We start from the raw sequence: 23907 nt of genomic DNA, 5'->3' as shown, positions 1-23907 counted from the left end.
GTACATAGTAAAGCTTCACATCCCAGCCAGTGTAGGTGACAGTAACCCACAGTCATCATCATGGGCTTTTGACCACTTTAACTGTGGTAAACCTCCCTAAAACCTCAAGCATGTAAAAGCATAAAGCAGTACAAATAGATGCACAATAATAAGTATTTCCTTGCAGCAAGAGTACTAGGGAACATGATAAACTCTTCACTCAAGAGTGGCTGGATAGACTGAGAGGCCAGTGCAATCGGTAGTAACCCACCAGTTAGGATCATGGTCATTTGACCACTTTAGTCATTTAAATTCAAATAGCTTTATTGGCATGACAAAAATATTTTTTTTATTGCCAAAGCATTGAGACAACAAAGAAAATGGTTTAGAACATCTGAACATTTACATTATACTATCTTAACATTTATTTAAATATTATAACTAGCTCTTAACTAGTCACAGAAAACCTCCCTAGAACCTCAATTCTATAAATGAATAAGTCCATAGTAATGTGGCTTGCCCTGTCAAGTGCTGTGACAGACATGTGAGCTCACCGATACTTCTGCGGTTGAATGCGTTTGAGATGTGGTGTTTTCCTGCATTTTACTGGTATATTCGCCGTCTGTAAATGTTACAAAGTCATGCATGCCCATTTTGCTGTCAGGAGTGGACAAGACTCGACTTGCAAGCAAAGCTCGGCTAAACGTCACAGACTTCAGTGAACTTGCACAGTTGTGTGCCAAACAGACAGCGTGAATAGAATAAGAGCACAATAATTCTGATACATTTTGCTGAAATATTTGTAGGAAAAAAGTTTTTTTTACAGTTAATATAAAGCATAGCTATATTGCTACATTCAGTTTTTTTTTTATTCACATTATTTGTAAGGAAATATTGGCAGGATGTGAATTTTTTTTTAATAAGTCCAAATATAAAATTGGAATGTTGTATATGGACATTCAGGCTAAAATACATAGATTATTTTATTTTTTATTTTTTTGTGGGTCCATGTTGCCCAGCCCTAGTGGAAATAGACGGATGAAGCACAAAATATGCAATCTGCCATATTAGTAGTATGGGGCTGACATTGTCAGAGTAGTGGACTGTCAATAGTTGACTGTCTGATTTCCAGACAGTACACTACATGAGCATTAGTTTCTTTAGCATTCAAAATGGTATATTAAAAAGTGCAAAAATCATTAAATAAAAATGAAAGGCATACACACACTTTCAAATCTAGAAGTCTTTAAAGAACTATATCTTATGCATGTTACAATAATAATAATTTGTTACCTTTTATATAGCACTTTACATACAAGGAGGGATCTCCTCAACCACCACCACTGTGCAGCATCCACCTGGATGATGCGACGGCAGCCATAGTGCACCAGAACGCCCACCACACACCAGCTTACTGGTGGAGAGGAGACTGAGTGATGAAGCCAATCAGTGTATGGGAATGATTAGGAGGCCATGATGGTCAGAGGCCAATGGGCAAATTTGGCCAGGATGCCGGGGAAACACCCCTACTCTTTTTCGAAGGACATCCTGGGATTTTTAATGATCACAGAGAGTCAGGACCTCGGTTTAACCTCTCATCCGAAGGATGGAATAATTCCCTGAGAAGTGCAACAGCGCATATACATTTTAGACCAAAATAATTATAATGCGTTCTAATAAATTACAATAAATATCAGTGAAATGCTGTGACAGAACTACTACCATCAAACTGTAGAGCATTTCAGTTATACCTAATTATGGAAAGTACACAATGAATATTCTATCACTGAATAAAAATGAATCGCAACGCAATTTGCTGTGTGTGTGTCTATATATAAAAAATAAATTAAAAAATTTAAAAAGTCACTGGAAAACAAAGCACAGAGGTGAATAAATTGTATTTTCACAAACTCAAGTTAAGCCTGCAATGGCTGAACCAAACAAAGGAACAGAACTTTTTAAACATTGCCATCATCTTTAAGTGGAGGCTCTCTTTTGTTTGAGTTTGACTTGTTGCATTTTCTGCAACTGAGGGCTTGCAATTCAGACCCGTGGTATTTGAAAACTTCATCACAGGGCCTGTGAAAAGAAACCTAATCAGTCAGAGGTTTTGAATGATGTTTCTGAATATGTATTATGGTTTGCATAGATATTTTTAAAATCAAAGCTTTGAAAGGTTATCTAAGAACATATCTATGCAAATCATGCTCTTCACCGAGCGCTTGCACAGAACCACACGGGAGAGTGAAGGCTGTGTCTATCAGCAGATCCGTCTATGTGCAGATAAATTAGGGATCCACTGACTGTGACGGATCCGCTGATAGACACTGTTTTCAAACTCTCCCTTGTGCTTCTGTGTAAGTGCTCAGTGAAGCGGAGAACATTGTAGCCAATCACAGTCATATCTGTTGAGCGTGTGAACACAATGACCAATCAGAGGTGGTTAAGAATCCTCTCAACAGCGGTCAAATGTTTGCAGGAAATCTCGAATGTCTCGAATTTGCAAAAGGCTGAGCTACTGTGCTTTTTGTATCGCGATGTCTAATAGCTCTAATATGTTCAGAGATACAATTTTTCAGAGGTCTGCTAGTCTTACCAACATAACACAAGCCGCAAGGGCAACGCAACAAATAAATAACATTAGCCGTCTTACACGAAATCGTGCCCCGAATTTTAAAAGTTTTCGCCGTATAAGGATGTGTAAAGGTCAATGTCTTGTATGTAAAATTACACTGTTGACAACTACCACATCTGTAATTCCCATCTGGTATTTTGTTCAAGAAATGAGGAGCAGGTTTCAAATCAGATCGGACCACCTAATTTCGAAGATTAGGTGTCTTATACACTAAACGAGGTGGTTTATCAAAAAATGTCTTGAGACTGGGATCACTCTCTACAATATGCCAATGTTTCAATAAAACATTATCAATGTCCTTCGAAACAGGCGAATACTGAATGTAACAATCCGACGGTCAATTTTTTTTTATTATTTCTTTTTTACCAAGACTCTCCTGTTGTGACACCTCTTTAAAACGACTCGCTGCAGACTGGATCCAGTCGTCTCGATATGATCGTTTCCTGAATCTCTCCGATAAGATTTGTGATTGTTGAAAATCTTCATCCCTGCTACAAATACGACTAAATTGTGAAATTGGTAATGAACGCTTTAATGACACAGGATGGTAAGATTGTCCGTGCAAGATAGTATTACGGTCAGTAGGTTTGCGATACAAAGTAGTTTCAATGCCAGATGCAGTGCGAAGAACAATCACATCTAAAAAAACAATTTTCTCTTGAAGAAATTCAATCGTAAATTTCAAAGCACTACAACTATTATTGACCAAACTATGAAACTACAGTAACTCCGATTCAGTACCACTCCATATTAAAAAGACATCAATGTAACGTTTCTATAGAACAGTGCGTCTCAAAAAATAATTTATGTTGGTAACACCAGCAGACCTCTGAAAAATCGTATCTCTGAACATCGGTGCGCTATTAGACATCGCGATCCAAAAAGTCCAGTAGCTCAGCATTTTGCAAATTCGAGACACTCCGTTTCCACTCTTCAGTATATAGGAATAGAGGTAGTTAAGTGTCCACGGCGCGGTCGTGAGATAAATAAATTACTTTTACAATGTGAGGCCTTTTTGGATTTTCACATTAGATGCGTTGTCCCCTAGAAGATTAAATGAGGACTTTGATATCCGTCCATTTCTTTAATTTGATACAATATCTATTTATTTATATAGCTCTAATGAAGGTTTTGATGGTACTGGTTGAATTTATGTATGTAGATATTATTTAATGTTGTTAAATTGTATATTGAGAATTGTATTTTGCGTAGCTTTATATGTTCTGTCTTTCTTTTTTTCTGTTATGGTTTTGGGTTATTTGTTGGGGTATTATTATTATTATTATTATTATGATAGTATTGTGTCAGGTCATGAGACCTTTATTCACCTGTATGGAGGTATAAAGAGTGGCATATCAGTGTTCATGTCTGATGAAGAGCCTGCGTGCGCGAAACGTCACGCTATGTGATAGTTTTTTTTATTTTTATAATAATATATTTTAATAAACATCTTTTTTATATTTTTTTTGGAGCTTTGGTGTTGCTGACTTTGCATTCCTAATGTGCTTCTACTTGTTTTTTAGTTGAGCACCCATTTGAGATCGATGTGCGTGCTGTTGTTTGCCCTTCGATATTTGACTCATTAAAATGCAAATCAATTTATTTTTGAAAATGCGTTTATTTAAAAAAAAAAAAAAAAATTCCATCTCCCCTCCGTTCAAATAAACCTACCATTAAAATTATAGACTGATCATTTGTTTGTCAGTGGGCAAACGTACAAAATCAGCAGGGGATCACATTTTGTTTCCCCTCTGTATAATTTTAGACCCTGCTTTAAAGGTTCACAGTTTAAGTTTACAATTGTAACATGCAATGTCATAACATTTTGATCTGAACAAAAAATTACATCTTGATATCAATGAAAAATAAAGTGCTTGCAGGAGTCCTAAAGAAAACAAAACTATTGTAAAACAATAAAATAATTATAGATGTTGAACATTCTCAGAACCTTTCAGCTTGAAATTCACAGTTTTAATTCGAGACACATTCACAGTTTTTTTTCAGTTTGTGTTTATGATCCGCGTGGAATTGCTGAGACTGTGACGTGAGCACCGCCCAACTGCACAAAACTCCTCCAACACGAGAAAGCTGCAGCTGCGCGACGACCCTACCGCCCGCCTTCGGGATGCGACAAACATCTGCCCCGCGTGGACCCGGGGCAGATGTTACCACAAAAGCCCAAATGACGCACGCCACACCTCAACTTTGTACACCGAAACTGGAACAATTCTAGAGATATTGTTGATGTATTTATGTCCTCATTGAGACGGCAGACGCTGAAATCACCGCGAGCGCCACATTAGTAAATAAAACCGCACGTGCAGCACATTCACACAGAGATGCGCAGAACATGCAGGATTCATATTTAAATCGACCTTTGCAGCTTAATATTTACAGATACTAGTCCATAGCGCGATTTGATTTAAGTGTAATGACCTACTTTTGATTAATTAATCCAAACTTTGACAAATTCCGTGACATTCCACGTTAAACTGTAAAGTCCGTTTTTATGACTGTATTTCTGCGATTCTGTGCACGTTCTCTGCATCGCGGAGATCATAGATCCCTACAGATAGCGCTCCTGCTGTGTTCTTTAACAACCAGAGCAGTCATCTTTCTATTCACTTCACTTTTGCTATTTAACCAGAGCGAAGGAGACGAGTGCGGTCACGTGTGGTGCTTGTCCACGCGCCTTTGGAGAGAAGTGAAAGTGACAGCTCGGCTAGTATCGGTGTATCGATACTTCGGGAAATTAATATTGGTACCGTTCAGATATTTCAGTATCAATATTTATCGAAATATCGATATTTTTGACAACACTAGTGTATATTATTAAATTCTATGCACATTTAAAATGTACATTTACACTTAGTAATTTAGCAGACGATTTTATCCAAAGGGATAATATGATGCTATTTTAAAGATCATTATTTGGTGCAACAGAATATGTTGACATGCTAAAATGTAAAAAAAAATGCGTTGTTTTTCAAATACTGTACATTGCAGTTCCTCTATGCCCCACCTCTCAAACGCATCATTTTCTACAAAAAAACCCTCCTTCCAACAAGTGATGTCTGCTCTGATTGGCCAACTGAGCCTGTGCATTGTGATTGGCCGAACATCACAAGCACGCGTCAGAAATTTAATGCCCCTTACCATAATCGCAAGCTTCAGCTTTCAAGTTAGTTTTATCAGTTCAAGCCTGGAAAAGGAACAGAGTCGCGTGACAGACACCGTGATGATGCTTGTATGCATTTGCAGTACACAAGCTGCGGTTAAGACCATTTCTGACGGGCTGTACACTCCGCTGTGATGTGACTGTTGTGTTCAGCATGTTACAGAGAGTTTTTGAAGTGCGTGCACGTGCATGAGTGCGTGTGCGAGACAGAGAGTGAATAAAAAAAAAAAAGCATCCGTTTAAGCTCCCATGTAGAACTGAGTTATTTTGCGTTCAGTAAGTTTAAACATAACATTGGCGATGAGGATGGCTGAGTTTAGCTTACCGCCTCCTTCACCTTTTCTTCCCGTGCCTGGTAAACCACCTATTCCGTGGGCGAGTTGGTTCGATGGTTTCACAGTATATCTCGAGGCCATGGATTACACTGACATTTCTGACCGAAGAAAAAACGCCCTGCTTCGCCACTGTCTCGGTGCGGAGGGACAAAGAATATATCGTGCCCTTGGACATGCATAAACTTACGAGGAAGCGGTCGCTCTCCTCGCTAACCACTTCACGGGCCAGCAACGAGTACTGCTCCGCCGATACAAGTTACGCAAACGACTGCAGCGTCCGGGTGAGTCTGTGCAAAACTATGTAACTAATCTGCGAGACATGGCACGCTCATGCAATTATGGGACTCTTCAAGATCAGATCGTTCGTGATCAGTTTATTGAAGGGATATTGTGTGACAAGACTCGGGAGAAACTGTTGCTGGAACCAGACGAATTAACACTGGATAAAGCCGTGACAATCACACTGCAAGTGGAGGCAGCCACTGAATGCTCCACGCTTCTCGCTGATGCGTGCCCCCTGGTGGATGCGCCCACGCAGCAAATGCGATCTGTCTGTCTCACACCACGGTTCATTTCCTTCAGATAAAATAGACACTGAAGAAGCATGTTTTCCAGTGCAGCTTACACAGCTGCAAGGAAGTCGCAGAAGTTTAGTTTTCTGCAGCAACTGTGGCTCTAGCTCACACAACTCCAGGGCCCAAAATTGTCCTGCACAGGGACAGACATGCAGGAACAGCCTTAAAAAAAATCACTTTGCTAAAGTATGCCGATCAGCACCTGCTACGCAAGCATCACAGAAGCGACAACCATCTGCCTCTAATGACTGCACTGAAATCAGACATGTATCAGCGGGCCAAATAGCTTTTAGGACATGTACTGTGCTTCTCGGCGAGGTGAGCCTTCCGCTGTTGATGGATACGGGTGCAGCGGCATCTCTGCTCAATGCCAGTACATACCACAAGTTCTTTTCCCATCTGCCACTGCAACAGCCCTGCACATCCCTCTGTGGTTACGACGGCTCTAAGATCACTATGCTGGGTGTTCTTCATGTTCCAGTCCGCTATGGCTCCAAACACCTGCCATCATTTCCCTTCTATATTACTGAGAGGGGTGCCAACCTCCTGGGACTGGATCTTTTCACATGTTTAGGATTCACGCTGCGAGATGACAAAGGCTCAGACATCCCCCACGTCACCACTACCTGGCAACAGAGATGGCCAGCGCTGTTTGACGGACTCGGCTGCCTCACAGCTTTCACCCACACACCTCTGGTATATCCAGAGGTGTCGCCGGTCATTCAGCCCCTGCGCAGGATTCCTCTCGCCTTGCGGGATGAAGTGACAGCGGAGCTCCAAATGATGCTGGCTATGGGAGTGATCGAACCAGTCAATGCTGCCCCCTGGATCTCCAACCTGGTCATTGCTAGGAAAAAGTTGGGGGGAATACGAGTCTGTGTGGATTTGCGCTCTGTCATTAAGGCCGTTATTCCCGACAAATACCCTTTACCCACAGCTGAGGAGCTGACCACTCACTTCTATGGGTCGACGGTTTTACTAAGCTGGACCTGCGCCAAGGTTACTTGCAGGTGCCACTCCATCCTTCTAGCAGAAACCTCACAGCGTTTGTCTCACACACTGGGGTATATCAGTATACACGCATGCCATTTGGCTTGAGCTCCGCCCCCAGCTTTCAAAAGGTGATGACCACCATCTTGGCTGGTATTCCTGGAGTTGCCGTTTTCTTGATGACATTCGATGACATTTGATGACATTGAGGACATTCTAAATGGTTGAAATGGCTATGGCCAATGTGTGTGCAATGGCTCTGATTGATTTTCCTTCTCTCAGCTTCACAATTGCTTGTTTTTCACCCATAGACAGCTCTCTGGTTTCATGTTGGTTACACCTCTTAACTATAAATGCGGTTTGAACAGGCAAACCCCAAATCTGAAACTGAGCGTATACATTCAGTGCTAATTATTGTTTGAATAATCATTATATAGGATACACCTGTCAGTCACATGTTCCAATACTTTTACTCCCATGAAAAATGGGATATCAAACAAAAGGTGATATCTTCTAAGTTGTAAGATCCAGATGTAAATACCTGGAAATAAAAGCCGGCATGTAAATCTCTTGTCTGATATTCATCTTTTGATGTCAAACCCAAATGTTTTCAGTCTACAGCAAAAATAAAGGAATTGGCCTCACTGTCCCAATACTTTTGGAGGGGAGTGTATAATATAATCCAGTTAGATGCATTGCTGGATATGTATTGTAATAGTAGCCTAACCTAAACCCATTATTTCAAGATCAAAATCCCACTGCTCTGCAAATATACACTATATAGTTGGTGTGGCTACTTTCCATGCCCCAATAACATAAGGCTCAATTTGATAGAAATTGTATAAATAATTACCGATCCGTATCTGAGTGATAGCTGCCCAATGAGGCTTTTTTAAAATCGGGTAGAATCAGGTTTTTAATGCAGCATTTTTAATTCTTCCAAAGCAAGTTTTATGGCTGCAGTACATTTTGTTTGCCGCCAACTTGTAACATTGGCAGTAGGTGATCATAAAAACAAAAAGACATTCCGGCCTGGGTGGACATTTCAGTGTAGAATATACTGGCTGTAGCATTGTTTTCAGAGAAGCCAATATTTCAGCTTGACTTCCTAAATCTCAAAATATATTATGGTAATTTTATTTATCAAGGTAATGCCTCCTCCATCACTAACAAACAATAATATCAGTCTCTCAGTGAAGAAGTCACTCAACAGTAGTTTCTCAGAGCTTTCAATACAATGCCCAGATGGGTTCACATCATCTCTGCACTGAAAGTGATTGCAAGATATGAAAAGCAAGTGCAAAACAAGTGCAAGATACAAAAGGCAACTCAATTTAGTATGCACAATCTCTTTTAGAACAGTGCTGTGGCTGGTCTGGTTGCCTAGCAACTACAGTTGCTGGGATGTATCTGAGTAAGCTTGTTCTACCCTGTGGATTTTGCTCTGTGTGTGTATTCATGTGTTTATGGTTCATGAAAATGTCAGTAAAGCAGTCTCTCGCCTGAAGTTGTCTTTTTGCAGTAATTCTCCACCCTGTTCAAGGAGCACCCCATTACCGCCTTTGTCTTACACGCTCCAGCGCAGGTTTTGGTGTTTAAAGAACAGATGAGTGATGACCCGAGGTTTGTTTGATTTAGAATTAGGCTCCAGAGTCAGTGTTGAGAACCCCTGTTCTAGAGCAGAGATACTTTATTTGCAGATACTTCAAAAAATTATACGATTACATTACGGGAGTATATCGATAGATATTATATAATGTACCTTTTTACACTACCAACTACACTTTTATTAACTCACAAATGCAACCAAAATATATAACATTAACATTCATCTGAAATTCAGTTAATTCAAATAAGTATTCACACGCTGTCTGAGATGCCCGCTGCTTTGTGTGTGTGCACAGAAAACTTCACTGTCTCTGTCGTCTTTTACACTCTCACTGGGCCTTTGTTCAGTCCTTATTATTGAGCCTTAACAGGTGAGTTTAAATGAGAATGCACGCGTTGGTGTTAAGGCAGGAAGGGTTGCAATCATACTATCATGGATATATTTACTACTTGCAACAATGAGCCTATTTATGCTTGCAGCTTTAAGTCAGTCATTGATGATCAACTGAAGCATGTGTGTACAGATTCGCAGTTCACATCTTTGTTTGCAGCTACCATATTAATAGCATTGTCAGGCATGCAAGTGACCAATTTACCGTACAGGCCCCATTGTTCTACAGACGATATCAAATGACCTGCCTGGCTGGCAGCGGAGTGTTGCTCTTCCAATGCTTGGGTTTGCAGTACATAACTGTTCACCTTACCATCAGCAATAAAATGACACCTTGTAGTGGCATAGGAGGACTCTGTAGTTAATGCTGTCCAACTGTCAAACGCAATGGAGACTAGAGCTGAAATGATTGACAAACGTTGACAAAACAAATATTTTTGTTGTGGAGTACTTGCTTGATCTCATATGACCCATGTAAGGGCCTGCAATAACGTGGTTTGATCAGTGTGGTGCTGCAGCTCAAGAACGTAATTCACTTCGCCAGTGGTGAGAAAATGGCAGTTCAGAAAGCATCTGATCATGGCGAAGTGGATATGTTTGTACAAGCACTGCAATCGGCAATCCAGTCACGACACTTTTATTTATATACTACTCTATACAATAGATTGATTTAAATCAAGCAGCTTTACAAAATTAAATAAGTGCTTTCACACCTGAGTTTGATTGCTTCCCCTGCCCTCACTAGACTGCATTCATATTTTATTTTGGTCCGAATCGCGATTCGCTTGCATCATCAAGCCAGCAGCCATGTACTCTCTTCACTTTTTATGTTTTTGAACTGCTGGTTTTGTTTCCAAAGCTTTACATAACGGCACTTACGTCAGTCTTATGAATGTACTACAAATGCTCTAAAGAACGCTGAAGGCGAAAAATGTATATTAGCTCTCTGCTTGCAGTGTCCAAGTCACGCTCATCAGGAAAGTGAGTGAAACGCACACAAACATACATTATCAAATAAAATGTAATTAATAGAAGTTGACTTCCACTATATGACTTACAAAAGATGTTAGGCGGAATGAGTTGCTTTTTCATACAATTAAATTGAGTGTCTCTCTGTCTGACATTTGTGTTCCAAATATATTTATTTATATTGTAAAAAATAATTGTAGTTATTCAATATTAATATAATTGTTTAGCTAAAGTGATTAAATGTTTAAATAGTTAGAATTTGTATAACTCAATATTTTAACTAATTGTAAAAGCTGAATAACTGTTCAAAGCTTATACATTAATCTGTGAAATTGAATATTAGTCAACTAATATTCAAGTCGTGGCTAATAGGGGAAGTCGTGGCCTAATGGTTAGAGAGTCGGACTCGTAATCGAAAGGTTGCGGGTTCGAGTCCCCGGCCGGCAGGGATTGTAGGTGGGGGGAGTGAATGTACAGCGCTCTCTCCACCCTCAATACCACGACTGAGGTGCCCTTGAGCAAGGCACCGAACCCCCAATTGCTCCCCGGGCGCCGCAGCATGGCTGCCCACTGCTCTGTGTGTGTGTGTGTGTGTGTGCGTGCGTGCATTTGTTCACTACTCACTGCTGTGTGTGTGCACTTGGATGGGTTAAACGCAGAGCACCAATTTCGAGTATGGGTCACCATACTTGACAATACGTCACGACTTAACTTAACTTAACTAATCATCCATTATCAAAATAAAAGTTTGTTACAGACGTAATGGACACAAAATCTACTGTCTTTAAAGTAGTAAGTTTGGAAACCATGCTTTCAAGTTGAAGCTCTGGTTTTGGGAATTTCGTAATCTTCCGTGATGGAATATCGCAATAATCGATAATTCGTCCACACCCCTAGTTTATTTGTCCACAAAATTAGTCAAGTTCCAGGGGTTTTGTTAAATCTAAAAACTGAGCTTTTGCGTTTCGCCAAAATCAAAACTGCATTATGGATGTTAAAGTTTTTGGCACAAGGGAACATCACAGTACCTTTTCTATTTTCTCCTTTTATTTTTTTTTAATTTTTTTTTTTTTTACTGCTTAGACAGCCAAGTTTTATTTAAGCCCAACTTGCCACTTAAGTCTTGCAGTGTAAGTGCAATAGACATGTTACTTGATCTGTTATGTATGGTGTTTCTTTGAATTTAAAAGCAAAAAGGACAAATTTAAAACTTCGTAATGCGCAGGATATTTATCAAGCAATGATGACATTAGCGTAAATCTGTTGTAGCGGAGAGTGTTGTGCTGTCAAAACAAACTACAGAAGTACAACTCCTTATCTGAGAAGAGTGCACCTTTTATTTAAAAAATATTTGTCACTTGTTTAAGATGATGCTGATTCTTTCTCTTTTGTTTCTAGGCCAGAAGACATGTCTTCATCTGCATGGTGTGTTCCCATACATCTATGTGCCGTATGATGGGTTTGGACAGGATGCAGATTGTTACCTTCGGCAGATGGCCTACAGTATCGACAGAGCCCTGAACGTCAGCATGGGAAACCCATCGTCTAATGTGCAGCACATCTTTAAAGTGGTTCTGGTGTCTGGCATGTATGTGTAAAAGGCACACAAGTGCACACTAGTGTTTTCTTGGACCACTACTAATTTTAACTAATTTGATTTAGGTTTTTATTACATAGAGATTTATATATCTGCACAAGCCTGCCTGCACAAACACAGATCAATATCTTCATCATTGCCTCTTTGACCCACCCACTGGTGCATTAATGTGTTCAGGCAGAAGAAATACTGGACAGGATCACTGCACTAAAAACATTTACCTTTTAAATCTTATGTTACGAAAGTGTCTGTTTATTTTCAGCCATATGAATGTTTCAGAGCATTATTTGTTTGTTCGGTTTTTCATCATGGATTCTCCAGTTGAAATTTGGTTTGGTTTGCAGGCTTTACAAAAAAATTTTTATGGACTGATATGGACCCAACAGTAATGTTGCAACATGTAAGCAACCAGTGACTAAATTATCAGCTTCACATTGTTCCTCTTACTAGTATATTTTATATAAATTGATTAAATTGAATGCTTGGCTGGAAGAGATGGCACTTTAACTTAGATTTAGAGAGTATGTCTGACCACCGGATTTTTTTAGGAAGGCTAGTCCAGTGTGGTACATATGGTACATTGTTCGAAGGGCACGTATACGGTCCATTCAAAGGGGATTAAAGTGTGCGATACATGAATTTAAATTGTATTTATTTACAGATGTATATTGTCACATTTCACACTTCTCTATGCTTCTCAGGTGTGTTAAATAAGAGAGACATGCAAAATATGCAGAAAGGTTTTATACGAGGACTGTAATTGAGAACCACTGCACTATAGGATCTAGAGCAGGGGTTCTCAACTCTGGCCCGCGAGATCAAATTGTCCTGCAGAGTTCAGCTCCAATCCTTATCAAACACACCTGAACAAGCTAATCATGATCTTCAGGATTACTATGGCTGTTCCAGGTCTTTTTTATTTATTTTTTTTTTTTTTATGCCCTTCACTCGCAAACTTCCTTCCGTCTTGTTTACTTGGATGTACATCATTGATTACCTTGCATGAGTGCCCACTTCTGGTGGTACCCTTGCAGTGGGCTGAACTGGAATGTCCTAAGCCCTTGATCACTTAGAATCAGCTATGGAGTTGGTTTATTGTTTACATTTTTTTTCCCGTTATGAATTTGTTTGGTGCAGCATTCTATATGTATATAGGTATATTTGGGCTGTTATAAATGTAAAAAAAAAAATTATAATTTATATATTATAGATTTGTGGGGATAAATTCAATGCGTTCTGTGATGGCATCACAATTGTGTTGCATTGTGTGTGTCCTGACGTGTGCATATGAAGCAGACTTGCTCCCTCAAAATCGAGGGTCTGTCTATATAAACCTAACTCGTCCACTTCATAAAGTGGAAAGCACTTCAAAATGGCAGTGGGGATTCCCCCAAGGGGAAGTGCTTAGGAAAGTGCACATGTGTGTCTAAAAGTGGAGTGGAACGCAGCCTATAAAGTTACAGGCAGGTGAATTTGATCAAGGTTGGATCTAAACTCTGTAGGAAAATAGATCTCACGGGCCAGAGTTGAGAACCCCTGATTTAGAAGCTTGACAACTGTCAGCTTGAAGGTTATCAGAACAAGACCTAGAGATAAGGAGATGTTTATAATGATGAGAATAGTCACACCTGCTACAGGGCACAATTCTTTCAGTAGTGTAGTGATAAGGATCTAGTGTACATGTCGTTAGTTTTGATGTTTTGTAAGTTTTCTTTCTGCCCTCTTTGGAGGTGACATTGGATGCTAAAAACCGAAATGCTGCTTTTTATTGTATAACGTCTGATTGTCTGTTAATTTTCCCGCTGTATTGAATAATAATCTATGATTGTTTTGATAACTTTATAATTATCAGAGGTGCTCAGCCTTGCCAGGTGCATAGAGCCCTCTCTGTATCTAGGCTTAGTCATTTCAAGTAATTAAAAAAAAACTTATTTTTCCATTTGCACAAAGTTTGGATTTGTTGTCTTGAGAGCATATGCAAAGACTATTCCCAATTATAGAAGTGAGCACCTGGCTATTTAAGCGGTGTTCTAAAATCAATGTAGAAAATATCCTTTTATTTTAAAATTGCCAGGTAATAAGCTGTCTCCCAATTCATAAGCTGCATACATCGAAAAGGGGTTTTATTAACAAAAGGGATAGACAAGTAACTAACTACTAAATGGATGCAATGAATGGATAAAGTGCAAAAGATTGATAAATGGAAGTGACTGAGTTGTTACTACGGACGTTATCTTGTGGAAAGAGAAACTGAAGTTTACAAGAAGTAATAAGGTAAACCTTATTCTGGTTTCAACAAGAAAATTTAAAGATTATTTGTTATTAACTGACATTAGATTTATAGAATCTAATGCATATTAGATAATCATACACTGACAATAAACTAATGCCAACGGTCTCTGGAAAGAGGTTTGGAAAGAATGATATATTTACATTCCGCCTAGTCATGTGCTGAGTCTGAGCGTTGACTTGTCTTTGCATTGAAAGGAAAGGAGTTGGATCCGTTTCACAGTCTTGAACACGAAGCACTGGTGAACGATGAACTCCTGAGCACCGAGAAGGTCCTTTGGTCTGAAACACTCAAACCGGAGCCTTGAAAGTGAAGGTTCTGAAGTCTGTACATAAGATCCAGACTACCTGGAAACACGCAGGAGGGAGGTTCATTGACATTGACTTTCAGAAAGTTGTTGCAGAAGATACTGGCAGTTGGGAACTCGCAAGCAGAGGATCCCTGAAGAGAAGATTCTGAAGTCGTCGTGGTCATTGTTGCTGTGGCAGTTTCCAAACTCCCCCAACTCGCTTCTTGCAGAAATTCTTAGTTTCTGCTTGGAACTTAATTTTGCAACAGCATCTTAGTGCAAGGTCGACCACACCACTTAGCACACTCTGTCTTGAAGATACCCTTTTATTCCTTCCCTGAGAAGGTGGGGTTTGCCAGTTGGCACCTTTCAGATCCAGCATTCTGATTCGCTGATGCTGTCAGAGGCCACCCTCTGACAGCATCAGCTGAGGTCTATTTGCGCAGCTTAAAGACTGCAGTTGTAACAATGCATTTAAATATTTTCCTATGCATAATTCCCTTTCCAAACCAATTCCAGATTAACCTACACATTGTGCGGAAAATATGAAGACCAAACATCAACGGGTAATGCTGAGCATTGACCCCTGCATTCATATAATATAACATAATTCACTCTCATTTCAAACTCCTATTCTCCTCCTCACTTCTATTTCTGTTTAACTAATGAGTAAATTATCATCAGTTTGTATATGTCAATCTACAAACGTTATGCTTTATTGAACCATAACATTTCATTATTATAATAATTCACATCTGTTTACTCTTAAAATGGGTAAAATCAAAGAAAACAAGTTTTACTGCAAGAAGTTTTACTGCAAATAATGTAATCTTTTTTAAAAAAGAAAAGTTATTTTCATTGAACGTCAAGCGACAAGCCTTCTTAACCTTCATAAACTTTAATTGTGAGTTCAAAGAGGTTTTTTTTTTTTTTTTTTTTTTATTTTTTTTTTTTTGGTCAGAGCTCATATGTGGTCATGTTAGCAAGCAAACAAACAAATTTGACAAAGGCAATTTAATGTTCTCATCACACCACTTACCTCAGTTCTCTCTAGGCATTTCATATTGAGCTGAGAGCTGATCTGTGCATAGTAGTTCTCATTGGTTGAGTTATCTAATTGAATGGTATCTTTCCAGTATATAATTGTAGTTAGAGACAACTATTTGGCTATTATACAAATAATGCTATACAAAATTTATCTTATGCAACAACACTGGGGCACAGATTGTGGACAATATTTTTTCTCCTTCAGCCACTATAGCACATAGTGTGATTTCATGTGCACTTGTTCTATACTACTATCTACAGCTAGTTAAACGATGTTGTTTGGTGCCAGAATTAATCAGCTCGTCTGTGCTACCACTAGTGCAAAGACACAAATTTGATCTCTCTCTTCTGTTAAAACTTTTGGACATAGATCTGACCATCTTATCTCTCCTCAGGCCTTTCTATGGATACCATATGAAGGAAAAAACATTTATGAAGATTTACCTGTACAACCCACAGATGGTCAAAAGGTGAGTTCTAGCAATCTGGTAGTTGTTGTTTCTTTTTATGAATAAGTGTGTGTGTAACTGTACATGTGGGTGTGTCAAGGGATGTCAAAAAGTACTGGTACTTCTGTCGGCGCTGATAGCCTCGTGGGCAGTGTGCCGACTTATAGCGCCGTTGCGCTCTGGGTGTCCTGAGTTCGAATTCCGGCTCGCAGACCTTTCCTGATCCCTTCCCCCATCTCTCTCTCCCACTTAGCTTCCTATCAACGTACTATCCTATTCAAAATAAAGGCATAAAAACGCCAAAAATAAATCTCAAGTTGATGCTATGACTTGTAAAGGTCTGAATCTTGCAATGGGATTCCATTTTTTTATGATTCAAAGGATTACAATGTGGTTACAAAAACAAATTTCAGTGCATCAATTTGTCTTGTCTATTCATTTAAAAAAAATACCCTCTGGAGTTGTCGCTGCCAACATTTCATTTGAAATTGTATTTCAATACAAGAGAAATGCAATTATTATAAAACTAATCATAAAGGCCCGGTTTCACAGACAGGGCTTAGACTAAACCAGGATTAGGCCATAGTTCAATTAGGACATTTAAGTAATTTTTATGAACATGCTTAGGAAAAAACATTACTGGTGTGCATCTTGAGACAAAACAAAGGCACTGATATGTTTTAAGATCAGTCAGTGCAAGTTTATTTCAGTTGAAACAGCTAAGACTTACATTTTAGTGTAGGACTAGTCTTAAGCCTGGTCTGTGAAACCAGGGGAAAATGTCTTTTATTTTTTTTTATATTTTTTTTACTGCAGATTAATCATGAAAAACTAACCAAATATAAGTATTTAAACTAACTAAATATAGCTTCACACACAAGCAACATTACAAGTAGCAAACCTGCCTTCACTGTCTTAAGTGCTTTAATTATTAAAAAGTAAATAAGTGTTGGTGCCAATAGCCTTGTGGTTAGTGTGCCGACAACTGCGCTTGTGGCAACTGCACTTGTGGCGCTTGTGGCATATTTCACTTGTATTGGTATCGACGACAAAAAATTTGGAGCCAAACTCACCTTGTTGATTTGGTGCTAATTGTTCTGTGTGTGGTGGGTGGAGGAGTGGTACATCAGGATGTGATAGGTGTTGCTGATTGTATGCGTTTTCTTTTTGTAGGGTGAGTGAACTCCTGCAGGGTGGAGCTGTAATGAATAAGAGTTTTCAGCCCCATGAAGCTCACATTCCCTTCCTGCTGCAGCTCTTTATCGATTACAACCTCTACGGCATGAACATGATCAGTCTTGCTGCTGTTAAGTTTCGAAAAAACCATGCAACAGGTAACACACACAGGCACACACATTTACACAAGTAGCTGCCTTAAAGGAACACTCCACTTTTTTGGAAATAAGCTCATTTTACAACTCCCCTAGAGTTAAACAGCTGAGTTTTGCCGTTTTTGAATCCATTCAGCCGATCTCCGGGTCTGGCAGTAGCTTAGCATAGATCATTGAATCGAATTAGACCATTAGCATCTCGCTCAAAAACGACCAAAGAGTTTTGATAACTTTCCTATTTAAAGCTTGACTCTTCTGTACTTAAATCGTGTACCAAGACCGACGGAAAATTAAAAATTGCGGAAAATAGAAATTTTTCTAGGCTGATATGGCTAGGAACTATACTCTCATTCCGGCGTAATAATAAAGGAACTTTGCTGCCGTACCATGGGTGCAGCAGGCGCAATATTACGCAGCACCTGAAAGTAGTCTCCAGCTATATCATAACTAGTTACCTAGCTGGGGACTACTTTCAGGCGCTGCGTAATATCATTGCGCCTGCTGCACCCTTGGTACGGCGTGACAGTATAGTTCCAAGCCATATCGGCCTAGAAAATCGCAACTTTTAATTTTCCGCCGGTCTTGGTACACGATGTAACTACAGAAGAGTCAAGCTTTAAATATAAGTTATCATAACTCTTTGGTCGTTTTTTAGCGAGATGCTAATGGTCTAATTCGATTCAATGATCTATGCTAAGCTAAGCTAAAAGTGGTACCACCAGATTTCCAAAAAAGTGGAGTGTTCCTTTGAATAGGGGTGGGCGCTATATCCAAAATCACAATACAAATAATCACAATAGTGCTGGCAAAATGAGTCACGATGAGCAAAGTTTCATAAATGAATTGTTAAAACCTTAAAAATTATGTATGATTTATTGGATTCGGACTAAATATGACTGAGGTACACTTATTTGAAATTGATAGTCAGAAATTTTGTTTATTTTGTCCAAACTGAAATCACCTAGCCACCATACCTTTAAATCTCTAGTAATACCACAAAATTCGGCACACCACGTCAAAACCCATAACTGCCCAACAGCCCCACCCCCCACCCCTTCATGATACCACAATGCACTGTGCGGAATGCTTTGACCAATCACAGAAGACATTATTAGAGCTGTCTAGAGGTGTCAGTCTTCACTTGCCTCATGATTCAATTGGATTCAGAGGGTAACGATTCGATTATAAAACAATTCTTGATGCATCTTTTCCACAAATTCTTTTCTTAATAATAATTACTTTATTAATCACAATATAGTATTTATTTATTTTTGTTATTAAAAATAAGTGCAAAGATGCAAATAAACAGTAAAATCATTCAAGTAAAAAAAAAAACTAATAATTAAATGTTAATGTCAGCCAGGCGCAAATGCTTTGCCTCTGATGGACAAGTGCAACGTTTTTTTGCCTGTAGCTTATAATTAGCACGTGCATTCCAACTCATTTTGCCAGCACGGGTCACATATATCACAATACAGTTATTTTTGCTTAGCAAAATGGATGTTTTAAAATCAGTTGAAAATCACTTTATTATAGACCGCAAGGCTTAAACGAATGCAAATTATAAACTTTTGTTACCGCACAGCACTACAAAGTCACAGGAGCATAACTGAGTTTTTTTTAAATGTGTTTTTATTATTTGTGATCTTATGCCCCAGAGAAACAAGTGCACATCTTTAGAATTCGGTTTTCAAACTTCAGTTTTTGCAGTAGCTCTATAGCATCACTTTTACTTACTTACTTTTACTTTTGTCATTTAGCAGACGCTTTTGTTCAAAGCGACTTACAAATAAGAAAAAGTAACTAAAACTAAAAGTTACAACTCTATAAATACTATATACCTACATATTTAAGAAAATAAATAAATTAAATAAAATTGACACATGCATATAACATTTCAATAATAAACAAATAAATGGAAACACTAAAATAAAAAGCGATACTTCTATCCCTTGTCCCTGCCCGGTGGAGTCGCACGGTAGAGTTGATGGTCTTTACACTCTTTACTTTTGTCATTTAGCAGACGCTTTTGTCCAAATCACTGTTGAAGAGTGGATTTACTTTTGTATAGTTAATGGAATATACAGGTATCATGTGCATTTAAATGTTTGAAGCAAATCAAATATCAGTACAACGGGAAAATTTTAAAACGAGCGGTTCATTCTTAAATTTGTATTACCTTGCCTTCATGCTATGGAAATGCAAACTGGAAGACTGAAGACAACACGCGCAGCACTGAAAAGGGGTTCCCAATTATTTCTTTTAAATTTTATTTATTTTTTAACATGTCAACCCTGTTCATAAGTCAGACTGAATCAAACTCAGAAATCAGCGATCTGACAACTCACTTCCTCACTAAGTTGTCACTCATTGTATACTACTCATAATTATACAGTTAGGTCCATATATTTGGACACAGGCACAATTTGTTGTTATTTTTGCTGTTGACTAAAACATATTCAAGTTACAGTTATATAATGGGCTTAAAATGCACACTCTGAGGTTTAATTTGACGGTATTCTCATCACAATTGGAGAAAGTTCAGGAATTACAGCTCTTTAATATGTACACCCCCCCCCCCCCCCCTTTCAAGGGACCATAAGTAATTGGATAATTGACTCAAAAGCTGTTTTATGGACGGATGTGTGCTATTCCTTCGTTATTTCTACATCAATTAAGCAGGTAAAAGGTCTGGAGTTGATTCTAAGTGTGCCATTTGCATTTGGAAGCTGTTGTGAACCCACATCATACGGTCAAAGGAGCTCTCCATGCAGGTGAAACAGACAATTGTTAAGCTTCAAAAACCAAACAAATCCATTAGAGCGATAGCAGGAACATTCGGAGTGACCAAATCAACAGTTTGGTACATTATGAGAAAAAAAGAATGCACTGGTGAGCTCAGCTACATAAAAAGGCCTGGATGTCCATGGAGGACAACAGTGGTGGATGATCGGAGAATCCTCTCCATGATAAAGAAAAACATGTGAAGAACACACTCCAGGAGTCTCTGTCAAAGCCTACAATCAAGAGAAGACTTCACGAGAGCAAATACAGAGGGTTCACCACAAGGTGCAAACAAGGCCAGATTAGGCTTTGCCAAAAAACATCTAAAAAAGCCAAACCACTTCTGGAAAAGCATTCTTTGGATGGCTGAAATTAAGATCAACCTGTACCAGAATGACAGGAAGAAAAAAAGTATGAAGAAGGCTTGGAACAGCTCATGATTTAAAGTATACAAGATCATGCAGGTTATGCAGGTTAGCAGGTTATGTTCTGGATTCGAGATCTCAGACTGAAATTTGACCAATCAGCTGTGATCAAAGAAACATATAGGTGACGTGTCACATCCCAGTGTCTGTTGCAATGGCTTCTACCACATCTCGTGGACATTTCCGCACTAATTGTTAGACGAGCGCTTCGTAGAGAGAGTTTTTAGGGACAGACAAAATCCCCTAGCTTTTCCTGATACTTACTTGTATGAAAGGTACAGATACACTGCGGAAGGAATCTCTTATATTTGCAAACTTCTTGAGCCATAACAAATGTGATGCTTTGAAGTCATGCCCTTACTGTACCGCAAATGGTATGTTTTGCGTTGCATTTTTTTGCATGTGGTATGCACTTATACGTGGTCGGTGCTGCAGAGAACCTAGGGAAAAACACGGTTTGTCAAACCATTCGCAAAGGTGGTCCTCGCACTGCAGGGGTACATAAATAGCTTCAAAGTGTTACCCGGACATTTATCGACCATGTCCATAAAAGAGGGCTTTTATAAAATTGCCAGTAAGATACATTGATAGGGTGACATCACATGAACAGGTTTACTTTTATACATTCACTTTTTTTTCCTCCACAAAAAGCAGATTTCACTTACAACACAAATTATACAATACAGTACATTTTAATATTATTGTAAATCTTAAAAAAATATATATATATATTATAGGATTCACTAAAGTCATAGGAGCAATAGACTGCACACATGTTGCGATTTCCACAGCTCTTGGAGAACATGAGGCAGATTATGTGAATAGAAAGTCCTTTCACAGCCTCAATATTCAGGTAGGTGTGCTATACATGTGAGATGATTTTTATTTTCAGTGAGATGACTCATTAACACATGACGATGATCTACTGTACATTTCATCTGCAGATGACGTGATCATGAATGCATGATCACAAGCTTGGATACCAAATGGCCTGGCTCAGTGCATACCTCACAAATTTTCTGTGACTCGGTGTTGTGTCAGTGCTTTGAGGAAGGCAATTTAAATTTGGAACAATACAAAACACTTTAGTGTTCATTTTAATTGACAAAGAACAGAAAAGGGGAACATTGTATAAGTTTTGCTGTGACGGGGCTTTTTGATGGCCTGTTGGTAGGAGACATGGTTTATCCATGCTAGAGATTTTTACTAACCCCCTATCCCGACCCTCAGACAAGGCCACAAAACCGCTTCAATGTGGCCCTCAGTGAAACCAGGGTCAAGATCGAGATGACCTTTGGCATCCTAAAGGCACATTTCAACTGCCTTCGGCGTTTAAGGGTGTCACCAGAGCAGGCATCACAGATGGTGGCTGCATGTGCCATTCTGTACAATATAGCCACTATCAGAAAGGAGCGAGTACCACCACAAAACCAGCTTCTCCCCGATGAAATTGACCCCATCACACTTGACCACCCAGCTGGTGCAGCTGTCAGAGATGCAATCACCATACAGTATTTTACTTAATAAAAGCACATTGAAACTGCATATAGGTCTCAAAAGGTTTTATTGTTTATGTGGCTAGGGAGGGAGAAAGAAGGCAAGAGAAAGTTGCATTAATAAATATTCAGTGTTCATACTAAAGTGTTGCTTGCTTAAGTTCACATACTGAGATCTGTTTTTCCAGCTGTTTGATCTCCAATTAATTTTTTTTAATTTGAAGGCTCCTCAGCTCACAGTCCAGCTCCTTTAGTGTGCAGTCCAATTCTAGGCTCCTTTTGTAAAGGGCCCTGACGGAGTCAGTTTCCACCTGAAACATAATTCCACCACAAACATAATCATTCAAAGTTTTCTTAAGGTAAATCAAATCACAAATGGCATGACTAAATACAGGCACAGGACTGACTGTAACTTGTCAAGGGTTTAAAGCATTACCTTGTTCACATTCCTTCTGAAGCCCATTGAGGTAGAGGCCTTAGTTTCTGGGGCAGGTTGTGTGAAATAAAAGATAAGGGCAGTCACATTTGAGTGACTCATTCAAATGTGTGCCATTTAAAAAAAAGAAAAAAAAAAAGAAATAATAATAAAATAAAGAAATAAGTCAAGTGCATTCACCTCAGCAACTGTTTCAGAACACACAGTCTTCGTCATTAGTTTCACCCTAATAAATAAAAGTAGGCCAATGTAAAGCATAACTGTTGTAAAGCATATTCATAGTGTTCTGTCTGCTGCATACTCACCTGTGGGAGACTGTGTGAACGTGTGCTGGCTTCAACAGGGACACTGTATTTCCCTCTACTGCAGAACATGCAGTCAGCCACATGTAAAACTTTTGAAAGGTAGTAATGCATTGCACACATCCCCAGTGTCACTTGCTTAGAGGAGCCAGCACCAGGGGCAGATTGTACAGCACCTGTAATCCAATCTATAATCGGCTGCCCCTTATTGCTACTCAGAGCCAACTCCTCCGTCATAGTGTATTCTGTGGGAGGTGGCCCTCCCCCAGTTTTCCGAATGTCACACTTTTTTCTGTTTGCTGCAAACAAGGTTTTGTGAAAATGTTCACGAAAATAATAAAAGGTTATGGTAAATACTCAACACTTTGAATTATATTTTTATATTTTCTTTATCTGTTGCCAACAACGTTTGGAGTTGAGGTTGCATCTAAGTCAATGAATATTAATCTTTGTTATGATGTAATATACAATCACATTTTTATGTATAAATACATTTATATACATATACTATATGTACATATGTGTTCATATATGTACATTTTAATTTCAGCATTTAATAAATTTTTTAAATAAAACCATAACTGTTAACAATACATCTAAGGCACAGTGAAGTAACATGAGTAACTTGAACAACTATCAGAATTAACATGAACAAAGATTAATAAATGTTGAAAAACTATTGTTCATTGTTAATTCATGTTAGCTAATGCATTAATTTCTCTAAACAAATACAACCTTATTGTAAACCATCATACACACGTGCGTGCACACATACAACATAATTTTAAATTAATATTGAAT

At 38.8% G+C, this 23907-nt stretch overlaps 1 protein-coding gene and 1 pseudogene across 3 annotated transcripts in view; both read left to right on the top strand.

The window, feature by feature from the left end:
• rev3l (REV3 like, DNA directed polymerase zeta catalytic subunit) overlaps nucleotides 1-23907 on the top strand; it is a 62582-nt gene that overhangs the window by 2362 nt on the left and 36313 nt on the right. For both annotated transcript variants that reach the window (XM_079375148.1, XM_079375147.1), the window contains exons 2-4: nucleotides 12059-12248; nucleotides 16279-16353; nucleotides 17506-17666. In XM_079375148.1, the coding sequence (XP_079231274.1) occupies nucleotides 12059-12248; nucleotides 16279-16353; nucleotides 17506-17666 (426 nt within the window). The remainder of the gene's footprint in view (nucleotides 1-12058; nucleotides 12249-16278; nucleotides 16354-17505; nucleotides 17667-23907) is intronic.
• On the top strand, nucleotides 21413-22396 carry LOC306844157 (putative nuclease HARBI1; annotated as a pseudogene). The gene is made up of 4 exons: nucleotides 21413-21446; nucleotides 21610-21725; nucleotides 21817-21912; nucleotides 22009-22396. The product of its transcript is annotated as a putative nuclease HARBI1 (transcript).

Source organism: Barbus barbus (genome assembly GCF_936440315.1).
Source record: "Barbus barbus genome assembly, chromosome: 24".
Taxonomy (NCBI): Eukaryota; Metazoa; Chordata; class Actinopteri; order Cypriniformes; family Cyprinidae; genus Barbus; species Barbus barbus.
This window is presented reverse-complemented; position numbering and strand designations above follow the sequence as displayed.